At 54.9% G+C, this 17,865-nt stretch overlaps 1 protein-coding gene across 3 annotated transcripts; it reads right to left on the reverse strand.

Moving 5' to 3' along the window:
- Positions 1–56: 56 nt before the first annotated feature.
- MERTK (MER proto-oncogene, tyrosine kinase) lies at positions 57–17,160 on the reverse strand. 3 transcript variants are annotated; one of them, XM_085054114.1, is made up of 19 exons: positions 16,847–17,160; positions 12,927–13,248; positions 12,713–12,813; positions 12,435–12,608; positions 11,242–11,328; positions 10,549–10,664; positions 8,135–8,318; positions 7,779–7,930; positions 5,357–5,510; positions 4,948–5,068; positions 3,785–3,870; positions 3,594–3,689; positions 3,318–3,398; positions 2,954–3,046; positions 2,742–2,860; positions 2,437–2,546; positions 2,107–2,266; positions 1,682–1,818; positions 57–587 (listed from the first exon to the last, which is right to left on the reverse strand). In XM_085054114.1, the coding sequence occupies exons 1-19, from the start codon at positions 16,914–16,916 to the stop codon at positions 113–115; spliced, it is 2,838 nt and encodes a 945-aa protein (XP_084910240.1). In that variant the 5' UTR covers positions 16,917–17,160; the 3' UTR covers positions 57–112. The 3 variants fall into 3 exon arrangements, with proteins under 3 accessions (XP_084910240.1, XP_084910239.1, XP_084910238.1); XM_085054113.1 differs by having other exon boundaries at positions 4,948–5,101; positions 5,357–5,507; positions 16,847–17,159; XM_085054112.1 differs by having other exon boundaries at positions 4,948–5,101; positions 16,847–17,159.
- Between the last annotated feature and the right edge of the window lie 705 nt (positions 17,161–17,865).

A 17,865-nucleotide genomic window follows, 5' to 3' on the forward strand; every position in this document is an offset into this window, starting at 1 on the left:
AAGAGCTCCTGGGAAGGGCCAGCCTCCACCAGGGAAAGCGTGCAGGAGATAATAAATAAAAGAGACGACTGTTTATTAAAATATTCCCTCTGTGTCCTTGCCCTGGTGCCACTCACACTGTTCCCAGTGGCGCTTCCGAGTCCTCCCCGCAGCTCTCGGCACGCGGCCGCTCCGACGCCGGCAAAGTGCTGGCCTGGCTCCAGCGGCTCCCTGGCTCCGAGCCCTCACAGGGAAGCAGTGGCACATAGGGCTCCTCCACGGGGCCACCGAGCTGCTCCTCCACGACGTACCTGGTGGCCCATGGCTCGCTGGGATGCACGTCCACAGCCACCAGTGCCGCCTCCGCGCCGGGAGAGCCGGGCTCCGACGCCTCCCCAGCGTCCAAATCCGAGTCCGCTTGCGGGAAGCCCGAATCCTGCGTGGAGTCCGGGCTCTGCTCGGGAAGGCCAGTGTTGATGTAGATGGCGTCCTTGGATGCCTTGGAGCTGGGCAGGTTTTCCAGCAGCTTCTCCAGCTGGACCTTGAGCTGGGAGAAGGTGGGGCGGGTGGCAGGGTCGGCTCTCCAGCACTCAGACATTATTTCATACCTGGAAAGTGGGAGAGGAGCATGGTTAGCACAGAGGATCCCAGAATGGGTTGGTTTGGAAGAGACCTTAAAGCTCATCTAGTCCCACCCCCTGCCATGGGCAGGGACACCTTCCACTATCCCATGTTGCTCCAAGCTGTCCTTGAACACTTCCAGGGATGGGGCAGCCACAGCTTCTCCAGGCAGACTGCACTTCTCTGGATTAAGGGAGGTATGGGGGCTAATTCCCAGCTTCCCTCCAAGCTGGGCAAGCCTCAAGATTTCCATTAAATCAAAGTGAAACCAACTCCTTCTGCTCAGGCTGTTTCCCAAGGGCAGGGATTTATCAGCCCAAGCTGCTGTTGGAAGGGTTGGAAATCTCTTCGAGTGCAGCCCTGGGATCTGTTCCCTGGTAAGGACCTGCCCAGTCCTTTCCTTGGCAGGTGCCTGTTCCCAGTTGGATGTCAGGGAGCTGTGGAAGCTCCCAGCATGTCCCTGCCAGCCTCTCTGCCCTTGAGCAGGCTGGATTCTTAGAGGTTCCTGCACTGTTTCCTTCAGAAACACGCAGTGGAGAGCAGCCTTTTAGGAAATGTTGTACAACTCTGTTTATCCGGTTTGGATTCAAAACTCTCATCCATGGCGGGTTAAGCATTTTCAGCTGTAATGGCACTGGAGAAAAACTCAGGAAGGAAGCTTGGGAGAAAGGCCTTTGGTGAGCTGCTCGGAAATACAAAGGTTTGAGGTTTTTGCATTTTCCCTTTCCAGATTGACAGATTTGAGGCAAGGAAGGGCCCTAGAGGGAGTTTTGTGGAACAAAGAGGAGCATCACCAGCCAGGACCTTTTGGCCAAAGGATCTTAATCCAAGAATTAGGAAATAAAATATTGAGAAGTCCCATCACTGACTGCTCCTGGTGACCTTGCCAGCCCTACAAACCCATTGCTTCCCCTCAGGATATTTGTTCAGATTTTTGCCTGGAGTTCAGCAGATGCTTTTTGCCCCCTGGGTGACACATGCTGCACTCCAGGATCTGGCTTTCCTTAGGCCTGTTGTGCAAACATTCAGGGGGTTTGTTCCTGGGAAAATCCATTTTCCCAGCTTGGATCCCAGCACTCACAGCTCATCCAGGCAATCCTCGGGCTTTTTCAGGCGCTGCCCATGGAACAGGTACTCGTAGATCTCGTGGTTCTGCACCCCTGGGTACGGCGTCTTCCCACGCGTGGCGATCTCCCACATGGTGACGCCGAATGCCCACTGCCGGCACAAAGGGAAAGGCCACGGCTGAAGGGACACTTCCAGGAGGAATGAATGAACCTTTTCATGGGGAAAGGTCACTGCCTGGCATCCGAAGGACAATGGGCAGAGCTGTGGCGCTCCCAAAACGGGGCATGACCGGGGCGGAGGCGAGCGGCCCGCTCGAGGAGCCGACTGCGCCAGCAGCAAAAGGGCTCCAACAGCCTCCTGCACTTCCAGGGAATGACAGCAAGGGGAGCACAGCGTGGCTCAGCCCGGGGGACCATCCCTCCAGGTCCAGGGACCTACCACGTCACTCTTGGTGGTGTAGACACGGTCAGCCAGGGACTCCAGGGCAATCCACTTGACCGGCATCTTGGCGATGCGGCCCTGCCGGTAGTAATCCCCGCTGTAGATCTTCTTGGAGAGCCCAAAGTCTGCCACGCACACTGTCATGTCATCCCGCAGCCTGCGGGGAAACAGGGATCAGGACAGCCCCAGGGGCCACATCCTGAGCCACAAACACCAAACTGAGCTCTGTGTCTCAAAACCAAGGGAAGTTTTAATGAAGGGAGCTGAGTTGTGCCGTAAATCCACAAGGTGTTCGTCCCGTGGGATGGAGCAGAGGAAAACACTCACATGCAGTTGCGAGCTGCCAAATCCCTGTGGAGGAAGTTCCGACTGCTCAGGTATTCCATACCCAGGGCGATGTCCACCATGAACTTCACCAGGGTCTGCAGGGGCACAAACTGGGGAGGGAAGGCGAGGGTTACACGCTGTTGAGCCAAAAGGCTTCCCTGTCTGGGGCTGCCATTCCAATGGATGAGGCCATGGCAGCACTCAGGCTGTGCCATTCACTGACTGCCGAGCCTGGAGGAGCAGCAGAGGGGGATTCCTCTCCCACCCTGATCCCAGCTGGCTCCTCTGCTCCCGCTGCTCCCTACCTGGGGGGCCATCTCCAGCCGGGAGCGGAGCAGGAAGCTGTGCAGGTCTCCGTATTTCATGAATGGCAGGATCACCATGGGCTTGGGCACCTGCAGGGAGCTCAGCTCGATGCACACTCCTGGGAAATATGGACAATCAACACAGAGCCATGTGAAAAGGGATCCAGGTCCACCCAAATCCCAGCTGTAGGGTGGGAAGTAACAGCCCATACCGAGGAGCTTGATGACATTGGGATGATCAAAGTCCTTCATGCACGCTGCTTCGCTGAGGAACTCTTCGATCTCCCTTTGGGAAAAGTTATCCACTGGGAAGCAGAGAAAAGGAAAGAGCTTTAAAACCCCAAGTGCTTTACTGTTGCCACCTTGCCTCACAGCACAGCTCCTGAGTGGGAAAGGGATCACCGGGATGCCTCCACCATCCTTGGCTGCCTGATAGGAGCATCCCTGATGGCACCAGGAGATGTGGCAGAGAGGCCACAAAATGGTGCCAAGACTGTGTTCCCGAGAGAGACACTGGGAATGTTGGTATCCAGGGGGACAACCATCAAGTCCTGCAAGGACAGGGAGACAACTTACACTTCATGGTCTTCACAGCCACCTTCTGTGGGGACCCATCGGGCTGGCTGAGCCGTCCCTCCATCACGGATCCGAACTCCCCTGCACCATGGGAAAGGAGGAATCCTTTATCCAAAGCACCACCTTTCAGGGTATCACCACATCCCTAAGATCTGGAATGCTCTGAGATGGAGCCAAAAGGCTTGTTCCACATCAGTGACAGAAGGAGGACAAGCTAGGCTCATGGAAGGTTCCCTGCCTGTGGCAGGAGGCCGGAATGAGATGAGTTTTCCTCACCCTCTCCCAGGACCTTTCCCAGGCTCAGCGCGTTTCTGTCCACGACAACATCCTGCAGCTTCTGCTGGAGCTCCCTGCTGACACCCAGGCTTCCCACTGCGGGACAGGGGGACAGGAGCTCAGTCACCTCCAAGCTGCTGTCATATCCCCCTCCAGCCCTTCCTTCCAGAGGGATAAAAACAGATCCTTACAGGTCAGTTCCACGGCTCTCCGGCAGTAGGACTTCTTGGCCGTGTAGCTCACTGCCAGCTCCAAGTCGTTCCTGCTGAAAGCATTCCTGGGGGGACACAAACACAACTGCTGTGACTGCCTTGGCTGCATGAAGGAATCAGCATGGCAGAGGCAGGAGCCCGGGGGATCACTAGGAAAAGGGGAAATGCAGGGTCCATTTCCTTCTTCCTGGATCAGCACCATCGCCTGCAACACCCGACCAAAACAACAGCTCCACAAACACCATTGAACCATCAAGGAGTGAGTCACGGAGCTTTTGGGGAGGAAATAGGAGACTCATTTCCTACTCAAGGAGCAGGAACGCTGCTGGAGCCCTGCAGAGTCCAGCTTTGGGAAACTAAACCAGGGCAGGATGCTCCAGAGCTGGGAAAGCAGGGAAAGAGTGACAATGACCAGTTAGGAAATGGTTCCTTACTTAGTACCAGTTTCCAAACTGGGAGCAGTTAAATGCCACTTGGGAGGTCACAAGGATGCGTGAGGAGTGTTGGGCTCTTGCAGGAGAAAACAGCCCTTTGTCCATGCCAGTAAACAATGCTGGGCCATTGAACCTGGGCATGGGATGAGGCAGGATGGGTTTCTCCAGACCATGCGATATTATGGAATTATAGAATCATGGAGTTGAAAGGAACTCACAAGGATCATCCAGCCCAGCCCCTGCCCCTGCACAGATCCCCCAACAATTCCACCCTGTGCATCCCTGGGATCATTGTCCAAACACTCCTGGAGCTCTGGGGAGCCTGGTCAGTTCCCTCTGGGGGAAGAATCTTTTCCCAAAATCCAGCCTAACCCACCCCTGACACAGCTCCAGCTGTTCCCTCCGGCCCAGGTCACCCTCGGATGACCAGTGACATCTCTGCTCTCTCACTTCTGTGCCAAAATACCTCCCCCAGCAAGTTGCACAAGTTCACTTCCCTTTAAAAATAGGAATAGTGAGCAAAAGGTGAACTGCTGACCTAAGCAAGGGAGGGGAAGGAAAAATCCACTCAGTCCCTCACCACAGGCGTAAAAAATGTCATTTTTGGTAACAACATCAGTCCTGGAGTCAGAATCCTTGTCCCCAAATCCAGCATGGGCTGCTGGCCACCCACCCCCCCAGGAGCTGCCCTGTTTTCCAGCCCCTTACCCGTATTTTGTCTCCACACATCGCTTCTGGATGACCACGGACAAGCAGAGGAGGACTCCAACAGCAATTATCCCACAGATAAATCCCAGGGCTATGACAAAGGAGTCGGAATTCCCGGAGGCTGGAGTCGAAGAGGGGGCTGAGGTTATTAATCCTAAGAAAATAGCCTGTTAATGGAGCCGGTGAAAAAGTCAGCCTGCAGCACCCGGGGCGTGGGGCAGGGATTCCCAGGGGCTTCCAGTGGAGCCCAAAGAGTTACATGGGAAAAGAGGGAACAAGGAGCAAGGCTTTACTGCTCCCAAATCAGGATCAGGTCCCTAATCCTTGGCTGACAGGGAAAGGAGGATGGAATGATGCCTCATGGAAAGCATGTTATTCCCAGTATCCCACCCTGCCTGTACCTCCTTACCACTGGCAGGGATGAAGATCTCCACGGGAATGCTGAAAGGTCCCACTCCCCCCTTGGTGACAGCGGCCACACGGATGGAGCAGGTGGCATTGGTGGCCTCCACGGGCAGCGTGGCCTCACTGGCATTCGGCTGGACCTTTCTGGAGAGGTTCTGCTGGAGACAGGAAGGGAAGAAAATCCTGGGCTGGGGAAGGCAAGGAAACCTGGAGATTTACTGAGAATTGTCCCCTTGGCAACCTTTGGAGCTGCTCTGCTTTCCCAGCCAGAGGAAATGCAGCACCCGGCTATTTAGGGAGAAGAATGGCTCTGTGTGCAAGGGCCGGATGGGATCGGGAACGGAGCTGAGCGGCGCTTCCCGTTCAATCCCAGGCTTTCTGGCCCTCTCTGCTTCACAACAGCAGCAGCCAGAGCCAGGAAAGAGGCAGGGAAGGATCTGGCAAGGAAGGGAAAGGCTCTGGTGACATGGATTGTGTCCCTCAGCCTTCATTGTGGCCAGTTTGGCTACTGGAGCCCTGTGAGCCTCAGCACACACAGATCCACGTGCTCCTGGTGGGATTGTCCAAGCACTCTGGAAGTAGATCCTAGGACAGATATTTTCTGCCTGTGGTTTTTGTGTCCAGCTAATTATATTCCAGCTTTTTATGTGTTTCTTTAGCTGGTACCATGGCAAGAGGCAGCATGCCTTGGTAAAAACACAGGAGTCTTTCCCTGCAAATTCCATCCTTTCCTGGTCATTTCCAGCTAAGAAAGTGCTGCTGCTGCTCCCTGCCGATTTCCAGCTGCAAAACAGCTGGCAGCTGCAGCCAGAACATCTGGCAAGCGGCTGTGCCCAGCAGAGCCTGGCGCCTTCCTGAACATCCCACAAAAAAGCAGGAGCTGAGAGGGATCGGTTAGGAGAGGGAATGGAGCTGAGGGGATCAGTGGGTGAGGAGAGGGAATGGAGCTGAGGGGATCAGTGGACAAGGAGAGGGGATGGAGCTGAGGAGAATCAGTGGACAAGGAGATGGGAATCTGAGCTTCTCAGAGGGAAGCAGTTTCTGTTCCCTGTCCCAAAAAAGCCACGGAAACGGATGTGAAACACCCAGGCCCTGGGAACTTGTCTGTACCTATGGACAGCAACAGGAGCTGGGACCTGCTGTCACTTCTATTCCAAAATTCCTGCCTTCCTCCTGTCTTGAATCCACATGGGATCCTCTCCCTTACCACCAGCCTAAAACTGGGATCCTTCCCTATCCCAGAGGGCTCTGCTGTGTCATCTGAGGACAGCCATAGACCGTGAGCACAAAGCAGGGCAGACCTGCCAAATGTAATGGGATTTTATGAGTTTTGTGGTAGTTGAGGAATTTCTTCCTGTCCCAACTCCGGCAGCCTTGGCTCCAACAAGAACTGCTGGTTAAAGAGGAAAATAAACCAACTTTTGGGAATTTTCTAGTTGTGGAGAGGCCTGCAGGTGGCCCTGTGACACAGAAATCCAGCTTCCTCCCGACTTTATCCTGCAAAAACTGATGGTTATTTTGGGGCAGTCCAGATTTAGCCTCCAGATTTGTGCAGGGCCAAAACTCAGGGACTTTATTTCATGGAATCATTCTCACAGAATCGTTTAGGTTGAAAAAGACCTCTGAGATCATGGAGTCCAACCTTAGAAAGAGCTTCTCGAGGAGTCAGAACTCCAGTCTTGTGCCTCAGACTCATGGAAAAATTGAGAACTGGAAAAAATTTCACTCCATAAGCTGGAAGAATGGACACAAAATAACAAATAACAACAACAAGTCTCTCAGGGCTTAAAGGGCAAGGCCTGTATTTGGCCTTTTGCTGGGCAGAGACAGCTCCTGTCAGCACTTTTTTCTGAGTCACAAGACTGTGATTCTGTTTCCCTGGCTTCATTCAGGCTGTATCTATACGGAGGAGCAAAAGGAGAACAGAAAGTGCAGCATCCTACAAAAAAAAGGGGATGAGTCACTGTTTCCAGCCTGGGTTCAGGCTGCCAGCCTGGCACAGAGGAACCCAAACCAGCAGCTGGATCCTGCTGTCATCCACAGGCTCTGGATGGGATCTTTTGCCCAGAGCCCAGGCCAACCTCACCCTACCAAACCCTGCAGCTACTTCCCAAATCCTAGAAAAGGCAAGCAGGGTGTGCCAGATGAGTTCATGCACTCACAGAGAGGCCTTTGGGCCAAAGTGTTCCTTGAGCTCTGAAACTCTGAGCCGTGGGTTAAGGCAGGGAGAAATCCCAGCTGAGTAAGGAACAACTCAAAATCCAGGGAATGCAAGGCCAGGAGTGGTCTGAAGCCCAGATGAAACCCCAAGAGAGCAAAGAAATGAGCTCCAAAAGAATATATGGAAGTACCAAAACCCATCTGGACATCCCTGCCGGGATTTTATCCAGGCTTTAGCCATTCTTCCCCGTTTCCTGGTGACTCACCTTGCCCTCAGAGTTGTGCCAGCTGTACCAGATTTGGTAGCCCTGGAGCTCCCCGTGGATCCTCTCCAGGGATGGCTTCACCCAGCGGATCTCCAGCAAGGAGCTGGATTCATTGAAGGACACTGTGACATTCAGTGGCGGTGTGCTCGGAGCTGTGGGAATCAACAGGAAAGAAGGTGAGGGGTGCAGAAATGTGGGAATCTGATGGAAAATGAGCTGGAGCTCAACTGGAAAGCCCATGGAAAATGGGGAAGGTTCTGTTCCCACTCCATGAGCAATCATGGCTCCAGAGCAGCATCTTATCTGAGGGATTGAGGCAGAGAAACCCTTCTCAGTCCTCACTCATTGTGTCCTACCTCCCTCAGTGGTGCTGGCTATTATCCAGGGGCTAAATGCCGACCAGCCGACCTCATTCCTGCAGGAAACACTGATGTTGTACTCTTCCATGGGCTCCAGCTGCTGGATGTGGTACATGTGGGGAGGCACCGAGGTGTTGAAGGGCACAAGTGAGACATTGCCTCTTGGAACAACTTCCTTGACCTTTAATTGGAAAATCAGTCCACAAACAGGGATTAGTCAGCAACAACCTGCAGGGAGAGATGTTGGAAAACAGGATCTGGAGCCCTGCTTCCCATCCCAACTCTGCAGGGAAAAGCTCATGCACAGAAAGCTCATGGTAGGGCATTTGTGGGGCACAGAGAGAGGGCTACAGCATGTGTGGAGCTGGGAACATTCCAGGGATGTTGGGAAGGAGGGAAGGATGATTTGGTGTTTCTTGTGGCATGAAGCAATAGGAGTCCCAGATAAAATGACCAGACAGCACATCCCAAAGAAACAAAATAAAGCCCTTTTTTTGTGCAACACATCATTGGAAAATAGGGTTTATCTCCATGGCATGTCACAGGACTAATCCCAATCCTTGTCAAGTTTAGCAGTATGGATGGATTCAGCATCCCAAAAACAAGTCCTGCTTTTTATAGGAAGGTGAATTGCTGGATGTGGAGCCCCATGGAGCTGCTGCAGCTTTCCAGGAAACATCACTTTGTGGGAATCACTGCCTGGGCTGGGATGAAGGGAGGAAAGAGGGAAAAGCAAGAACAAGGACAACCCAACCTATATGCATAGTCCTCTACAAAGCCTCCATCCATGATTTTGGGATGTCAGGAGACCTATCCTGGTGCACAGTCAAAAGCAGGCCCCTCCCAGCTATCCCAGGATGGCCTCAGCATTAGTGTTTTCAAGCCAAAATGATAGAGAACAGCCTTCAGCCTCAGGTTTTCATGAAGAGATTCCCAGAAAAGTTCCAAGTAGCTCTTTGGGAGACTTGGCAAGCCTGGAGTTGCTGCAGCCACACGCTTGTCCTGGTCAAACACTTCCCAACTAAGCAGCCTTCCCAAAGTCAGGATTTGGAGGGGCAGGTTTCCCTCAGCTCCCCACTCCTTATAAATACTGGGAAGGAGCTGAAGGGTTTCCCATCTCCTGGAAAAGTCAGGGAATGCAACCTCTATCCCCAAGCTGTCACAGGATGCTCTGAGGGAGGCGAGGACATGAGAGGAACACACACGATGCTCCTGAAAGCTCTGTCAGGATTGGATGTCCTGGCATCCAGCCAGATCCTCAACTTGTCTTCTGAGAATAATCCATCAAACCCATGGATTTTTGAACGAAATCAGGATGTTTCCAAGCTACAGCAGTTGGAATTGGCAGGTGGGCCAGCTGCAGCCCTTGGGAATGAGTCACCAGCTCGGTGGGCCCGGGGATTATCCAAAGCGACAGGAGCAAAAGTGCTGAGTCACAGCTGTGTTTTTGCCAGAAACCCTCTCCTGTTTTCCAGTTTCAAAGGCCATTTCCTACTGACAGACCAGTAATGTTAAGTCATAGGAAATTCCTTGGCTCTCCACCCCGCTTCCCAAGCTCCAGCTGGAAGGCAGCAGCAGGACATGGTGCTAATATTAGCCCTGGTACCTTTGTTCCCTGTCATTCCTTTCACTTTTACCTGGCTTCAAAGGTCGCCTCTCTGTCTTATCCCAGCTGGAGTGTAGATTTTCCAGGATAAAAACCATATCCATGAGACAGCAAGATGGGCTTGGACTGGGAAAGCCAGCAGGTGCAAAAGGCCGTGGAAAAGCAGGGCTCTGCCCATGGAGGTGGCATTCCCTGAGTTGTCCAAGAGACAGGCAATCCCTCAGCTCCTTCCCATGGGTGGGGAGTTGAGGGAAACCTGCCCCTCCAAATCCCGACTTTGGAAAGCTGCTTGGTTGGGAAATGTTTGACCAGGACAAGCGTGTGGCTGCAGCAACTCCAGGCTTACCAAGTCTCCCAAAGAGCTACTTGGAACTTTTCTGGGAATCTCTCCATGAAAAGACATGACAACCTGACTGTTGCCCAATGGAAAGGGACTCCAAGAGAACTGGAGTGACATGGGCATGGAGTGACAGGACAAGAGGGAATGGCTTCCCACTGCCAGAGGGGACAGTTAGATGGGATATTGGGAAGGAATTCTTCCCTGTGAGGCCCTGGCACAGGTTGTCCAGAGAAACTGTGGCTGCCCCATCTCTGGAAGTGCCCAAGGACAGCTTGGAGCAACCTGGTAGAGTGAAAGGTGTTGGGAGGGAGTTGGAACTGGATGATCTCTAAGGTCCTTCCAACCCAAACCATTCCAGGGTTCCATGAAATCTGTGCAGCTCATGCCAAACACCACCACCTTCCACTTTCCTTGGAGCATCCATGTGAGGGGAGCTGCAGGGATGTGGCAATTCTGGATGCTCACCTGGACACTGCAGCTGTTCAAGGCAGAGAAGGTATCAAAGCCTGGCACCCAGGATATCCCAATCCCACGGGCTGTCCTGTTGAGGACCTGCACGCTGACAGGAGCATCTGGAATTCCTGCAGGGAGAAGCCAAGAGAAATCAGCTAGAAGCCTAAGCACAAACACAGCACAGTGACTTTTCCCTGGAGCTCCCAGGGCTCAGTGTGTGACCCCATATCCGAGTGCTGCGGATGTGCCAGGCCACCAGATAGGGAAGCACAAAAATGTCACTTTCGGGACTATTTTGGCCATTTCTATATTTGGGACCACTCTGGGCAGGAAGGAATCCTTCCTGAGGATTCAGGCCACAACTTATTTTGGAGAACACCTTCCTTGTGTTGCCAGAGCAGCTCTCATCTGGAATGTCAGCAATTTCCACTGTTTCCTACGGAAAATTCCTATGGAGCACCGCCCTGGTTGTGAAGGAAGTAAAGGGGTGATGCAGCCCTTCCGAAATGCACTTTGAAGCTGACAGTTTTGCTTTCAAATTTGCTCTTTGCTGCTCCCTGCCCCATCCTGACCAAACCAGGATGATCATGCTACAACCAGATCCCACTGGATTTCAATTCTAGGATTGAAACAGGGATCTCCCTCAGCTTGTGAAGGATGAGTGGAGAGCTGGACACAGGGGTCTAACAGGGAATGGGAGCTGACCTTTGATGTTGACCTGGCCCGGGCTGGATGCAGTCAGGCCTTTGCTGTTGTGGGCCTCGCAGCTGAACAGCGCCGACTCCTCGAGTCCTGCCGGGAAAACACAGCCCTGGATATTCCAAAACCATGCCAGCTCCCCACTGCAAACCCTCAGGGTTTCCTTTCTTTGGCTTTTTCCACCTCCCTCTGTGGCACTGCTGCTGCCAGTGCCCAGGGGTGACCCCAGGCTCCAGCTCCCTCACTCCCACGCCGGGAGCACGCGCGTGCCGTGGGTGCCAAATCCGGCACGGCGGGGACGGGATGTCCCCACGGAGCCCTTGCACAAGCTCCTGAGGAAGGGGTTGTTTTCCCTCCAAAAGGGGAAAGGTAGAAAGCAGAAGAGGCCCCAGCATGGCCTGGTCAGATGATTTAGTGCTGGTCAAGGGTTGCTCAAATCCCCCAGCTGATGGTGGAGAAGCAGCACTGGAAATACCCGAGGGCGGCTTCCCAGCTCACCCGGGCTCGGGATTCCTGTCCCATGCCCATGTGGACGTGGGGAGTGTTGGCTGATCCCAGCAGTGCCTCGGGGTGCCAGAGTTCCTGGGCCAGGAGCAGCTCTGCTCCAATGACCCAACCTAGCGGGTGCCAGCCGGATGCAAGGACATCCAAGAGGAATGAGTCACTTCTTCCGGCTTTCACTGCCTTTTAAAGGCTGCCTGCCTCTGGATGCCAAGACTGGGCAATTATAGCCCAGCTCTAATTAACCACCAGCCTTCTCCTCATGAGCAAAGAGACAAATCCCCCATCTTTTGCCTCGGCAGCAAAACCAGAGTGGGTTTTACAGGATTTTTCTCCTGTGTTCCACAGGCTGTCACAGACACACAGCATAGGGGACACCCCAAGCTCTTTCAGAGGCACCAAGAGGGGACCATCATTCCAGCAGCCCAGAAGAGCTGCTGGGTTCCTGCTGGCACAGCCACAGGCTGGCGGAAAAATCTGCCACTTGCTCAGGAAGGAGTCGGTTGAGTATCCCACCTTTCCCAAGGAAAAGATTTCTGGCAGCAGCCAGAGGGGATTGAATGGGACTTCCTGCCCCAGAGCAGCCCCAGGGCTGTGCATGGCATAGCAACAGCCTCTCCTAACAGGAACCAGCTCTGGGATGGCACAAGGCCCATTCCCAGCAGTGGTGTCCCATGGCAGGGACACTCCCAGCTCACCTGGCACAGTCAGGACCGACGGGGAGATGTGGGGTTCCTGGTTGAGCTGGATGTTGTTCCGGAACCAGTAGATCTCCACAGGCTCCGGGGGTCCCACAGCCTGGCACGTCAGGTTGAAGGGACTGTTCCTGGTGACATTCAGCTGCTGGGGCTGACGGATGAAGTGCGGGAGACCTGCATGGACACAGGGAAGCAAAGTATTCCCTGTTTCTGGAGGATGGCTCCCAGCTCCCAGTCATTCAGCCAGGACACAACACTCCACAGCTGCTCCAGCTCACCTTCCAGCTGCACCAGGATGGGATCTGACACCACCTCCATGCCAGAGACGTTGAGTTTGCAGACATAGGAGCCGTTATCCGAGCGCTGAGCACCGAGGATGCTGCCGGAGAGAACGGGCACCACCTCAGGGCTCATGGCTTCCCATCTTCCCTGGGAGCCAGCCCTCAGGGCATCCCTCATTCCCACCTGCTCCGGAAGGCCAGCAGCACTCACCTGAAGGTGGAGGTCATGGCCACCTCCTCCTCATCTGGGATCTCGAAGTGGCTGCTGGCGATGCGATCCAGCACGTGCAGCTCCCTGCCGTCCTTCCAGAGGGAGATTCCTGGGGCGTCGGGCCTGAGCAGCTCCTGAGGCACTTTGATGGAGCAGTTGAAGGTGACGTCCTTGTGCTCGTTGATGACCACGTGTCTCACCGTGGGGTTGAACCTGAGCTGTACCACGGAGCTGACCGGGGGCTCCTCCCTGCTGCTCCGCTGGGAACGCCGGGAATGTGCCCACAGCTCCAGCCTCACACCTCCTTCTCCCTCAGCATCCTCTGCAAGGGAACACCTGGGGTTTGTCACCATCACCAGCAAGTTCTGGAGACCTCGCCGCGAAACAACCCCGCTGCTCCCAAGAATAATTAAAGGCAGCTTGTTTTCATTTCCAAAAATGTTGTCCCGGGATTCTGTACAAGCAGCACCTCCAAAAAAGTCCTTTTTAAAACAAACAGGAGCAGCCCAAGCTAAAGAAAACACTCAGCCACATCTCCTTGGGCAGGGGAGAGGCAGGAGCTATTCCTGCTGCATTACACCCCCGGGACTGGAATATAAAAGGATCCCTGGGCAGCAGGAATTTGGGACTTTACTCCAGCAAACCCCTTGCGGGGCCTCATCTGAAGCATTTTCAGTTGGGGCAGAGGAAGAGCTCCCGGCTGGAATTTTGCTGATTTTAGGCTCTGCCAGGAGCCTGTCCCTTCCCAGGACAGGGAGAGCGGGACATGCTCTGAGTCAACTTTTGCTAAGTGCCACCACTTCACTGCCTTTCCCAGGAAAACAGCTGCAGATGGATGAAGAAATGCCTTTGGATAGTGTATAGGAACGAACTACTGTTTCGTGCTGCTCTCTCAGGGTCTTCTCCCACATTTTTTCCCAAGGGAAAGCTCTTTAGGAGGGCTCCATACCCCCAGCTCCAAATCACCAAATGGCCATTTTCCCCCTCCCTCCCGGCACTTCCCAGCCAGCTCAGAGAACAGCTCCAAACAAAGCAATTCCCTCCCCAAAAAATGGGTATTTTTTAAGAGATCGGATCTAGGGGATCTACCACTTGGAAGCTGGTTTTCCTGGACCATTTCTCAGCTTCCTGAGGCTTTCCCAGCCATCAGCAATCCCGAGCCGAGTGGTAAATCTCCCTTTCAGCAAGCAAAGGCATTATGCCAGACAGGAATTTCAACTAAATTAATTCCCTTTTCCAAGAAAGAAAAGCCAAACAACCACTCACAGTGTAAAAGATAAGGAAAACACCACTTTGTTATTGAAGGTGAGCTCAGCTGAGTTTGGTTTTGGGCAGGTTTTAGGCCTCAAACATCAAACAACAAGTTTTTAAAGCTACGTCATCACTGTTGTAAGTAATGGGGCACGAGCCTGGTGTGTTTTTTCCCAGAGCCAAGAAACACAACCCAGTTTTGAGGCTGGATATATCCCTTTGCTAAATCTCTCCCTATTTTTAACCCTCAAGAAACACTATTGAAGACAGAAAGCCAGCAGAGTTTTTCAGTCCAGAGGGAAGGGGGAGGCTCTCCCTGCCTCTCCCGCAGCACAATGGGCTTCCCTTTCAGAAAAAAACAAAAAGAGCCGAAGCTTTTCCAACCTGCTTCCCTAAGGCTCCCATCCCAACACAAATAGAGCCCATGTGACTGCTGCAGAGCTGCAGGGACAGCCATGGATGTGCAGCCGGCCCTCCAACAGCTCCCAAAGGATCTGCCAAATGCAAACAAGCGGCGACCCCAAATTCCCTTCCCTGCCCTGCTCCTCCCGGAGGTCACTCGGGCTGGAGCCACTCGCCGCCTGGCACAATCCAAGCTCCAATGGCTGTTTTCGTGCTCCACTGGAAGTGTTCCGGCTCTGGCCAGAGCAGCTACCCCTGCATGGACCCCTGGCCGGGGAGGACATGGATTTGTGTCGTGTCCTGGGATGGTTTTTGCTTCCCTGGGCTGCTTCAAGCTTAAAGGCAGAGAGCAAAGAGGATCTCAGCCTTGTTTTCACCCTAATTACGTGGGAAGAGGTGTTTGCCGGCCCAGGACTGAAATACTTTCCTCTCTGACTCATGTGACTACAGGAATTCCTCATCTCCACCACTGCCTTGGGGTACCCTATAAGTTTGGGATGGGCATACCTTCACTTTGGAAGGGACTTGCCCCGTGTGGCAGGACAGCCCTCGCTTGAGTCCAGAGCAGCCAGGCTGGCTCTAAAATCCCAGGCTGAAGCCAGGGAGCTGCAAGCCCGGCGTGCCTGCGTGGGTGCCGGAGCAGCTCCCGTCCTAACCGCAGCCTGGCCTCCGGGAAAAGCTGGCGTGCAAATCAAACCACTCGCAAGGGCACTGCTGCTCCCTTGGAACACCTGGAAGTGCAGCAAAACTGCAGGGCCAACAGAGGCAGAGCTTTCTGCACAGGTCCTGTGTGCCTTTCTCCCTGGACAGAGGAATTTTAGCAGGAAAATCGGGCAGGATACTTCATTATGGATAAAAAATAACAAGCTGCACACTCCACAACTAAATCAACAATGTCTTTACTGCAGTCATGATGTATCTAGGTCTGCCACAACATTGGCTGCATCCCTACCTCTGGAATTCCCACTGCTGGGAGTAATTCACCTGCTGACAAGAGCTTTCTGCTCAGGCACTGTTGAGCAGGAGGAATGAGGAGCCTCTTTCCAACCTCCCAATCCCCTGGGTAGACCTGGAAGTGTCAGGTTAACTTTGGACTTGATGATCTCAAATGTTTTCTCCAAGCCAGACAATTCTATGATTATAAGAGATTCATTTTGCCCAGGGCCACACCTGAATCCAAAGAGATTTTCCTTATTCAAACACTTTTTGTACAAACCAGCCCAGGATTCCTGCTTACATCCACAGAGCGTTCCCCTGACTGCGGGCTCCTGCTGTGACAGCCTTTAACTCCTCCCTGCCCAAAGAAAACACTCACATTCCTGCCTTCCCTGCTAAATTCCATCTGCTCAGCCATTCCGAGACCCCCAGCACCCCTGAGGTCCCCCAGCAGCTCCCAAAGGTCGGGCAGCCCTCATGACAAAATTTTTGAAAGTCCAAAAATTACTGTACCTCCTCATTACTTTCTGCACATGGAGTTGAAAAGCCACCAAACTGCCTGCACTGCAAAGCGCCACAAACCGTAGTGATTCCCAGTGATTTTTCCCAGCATCACTACGCAGCTGGCTCATGACTGATGGGATAAACCCCAGCCTGATCTGCCGCAGTCTGTGGTCCCTGCCTGCTGTGATGTCCCCAGCAAGCAGAGGCACGTCAGGCTGTGAAGTGATGGGACAGGACCACACTGCAGAGGCAGAGCTGTGTCCCGGGACAGCCAAACCCTGTATCCCAGGACAGCCAAACCCTGTGTTCAGAACAGCCAGACCCTGTGTCCCAGGGCAACCAAACCCTGTGTTCAGAACAGCCAGACCCTGTATCCAAAGACACCCAAAATCATGAGTCCAGAACAACCAAACCCTGTGTTCAGAACAGCCAGACCCTGTGTCCAAGGACAGCCAAAATCATGAGTCCAGAACAACCAAACCCTGTGTCCAGAACAGCCAGACCCTGTGTCCGAGGACAGCCAAATCCTGTGTCCCAGAACAGCCAGACCATGTGCCCCGGGCCAGCCAAACCCACTCCGGGTTGCGATGCGGCCAGAAAGCCGAAGGGAGAACCCTGCCGAGCTTTTCCCGGGGTCCAGCCGAGCCGGGAGCCGCCGGGCGCTCAGCGGGCACGGAGCCCCGGGGTGCCCACGCCACAGCCCGGCTCGGAGCAGCAGCCGCCGGGAAAGCGCTCCCCGCGTCCCGGACGAGCCCCGCTCCCCGCAGCCCCGCCGCCCCCCGTCCCGGGCTCCCCCCGGCTCCCTCCGTGCTGCCCTGCGGACTCACCGGCCCCTCCACGGGGCGGGAGCAGGGCGGCCAGCAGCGCCCAGATCAGCGCCCAGCGCCCGCCGCCCATCGCCCGCCGGCACCGCCAGCGCCGCCGCTCCGCCGCCGGGACCGGGACTGGCACCGCTCCGCCGCCGGGACCGGCACTGGCACCGCTCCGCCGCCAGTAACAGCACTGGCACCGCTCCGCCGCCGGGACCGGCACTGGCACCGGCGCCGCTGCGTCAGCGGCACCAGGCGCAGGACTGGCAGCGGCCCCGCACCGGGACGGGCACCGCTCCGCCGCTCCGCCGCACCCGGGGGCCGCCAGCGCCGCCGCCCCGCCCCTGCCCGGGCCCGCCTCCCGCGGCGGGGGAGGGACACGGCCAGCACCGGCGCCGCCGGGCCGAGAGCGCTCCCTCGGCGCTGCTGAGGCCACCGCTGAGCCTTGTCCCTGAGCCCCTTCGGCGTGGGGATCTACCGCTGCCGTGGGCAGTCCTTTCCGTGAAGGAATTTTCCCTCATATACAAACCGAACCTCCCCTGGCACAGCTTGAGGCGGTTGCCTCTTGTCCTGTCACTTGTTGCTTGTGAGGAGACCGACCCTTGCCTGACTACAACCTCCTCTGTGCCATCCCTGGAAGTGTCCAATGAGCAACCTGGGCTAGTGGAAGGTGTCCCTGCCCATGGCAGGGAATGGGATGAGTTTTACGGTCCCTTCCAACTCAAACCAGTCCATGATTCAGGCACCTGGGGAGAGTGAGAAGGTCCCCCCTCAGCCTCCTTTCCTCCAGGCTGAGCCCATCCCCAGCTCCGTCAGCCATTCCTGGTGCTCCAGCCCCTTCCCCAGCTCTATTCCCATCTCTGGACCTGCTCCAGCACCTCCAAGGCCCAGCCAGGGCCCAAAATTGCTCCCAGGGTTTGAGGTGTGGCCTCCCCAGTGGCCACACAGGGGGACGGTCACTGCCCTGCTCCTGTGGCCACACGCTTGCCATTTTTCTCCTCGGGCACACCTGGGCACATCTCACATCCAGATACTGC

Source organism: Lichenostomus cassidix, chromosome 3 (genome assembly GCF_008360975.1).
Source record: "Lichenostomus cassidix isolate B80296 chromosome 3, HeHo_3.0, whole genome shotgun sequence".
In the NCBI taxonomy this organism is placed as follows: domain Eukaryota; kingdom Metazoa; phylum Chordata; class Aves; order Passeriformes; family Meliphagidae; genus Lichenostomus; species Lichenostomus cassidix.

What these genes read in the sequence shown, in the direction of transcription:
- MERTK (XM_085054112.1), bottom strand. Translation starts at nt 16,916, where the DNA reads ATGGGCGGCGGGCGCTGGGCGCTGATCTGGGCGCTGCTGGCCGCCCTG. An exon ending in GTCGGTCCTGACTGTGCCAG is followed by an intron (nt 11,329 to 12,434) that starts GTGAGCTGGGAG and finishes TTTTCCCGGCAG; the next exon opens with GACTCGAGGAGTCGGCGCTG. An exon ending in GGGCCAGGTCAACATCAAAG is followed by an intron (nt 10,665 to 11,241) that starts GTCAGCTCCCAT and finishes TTCTCCCTGCAG; the next exon opens with GAATTCCAGATGCTCCTGTC.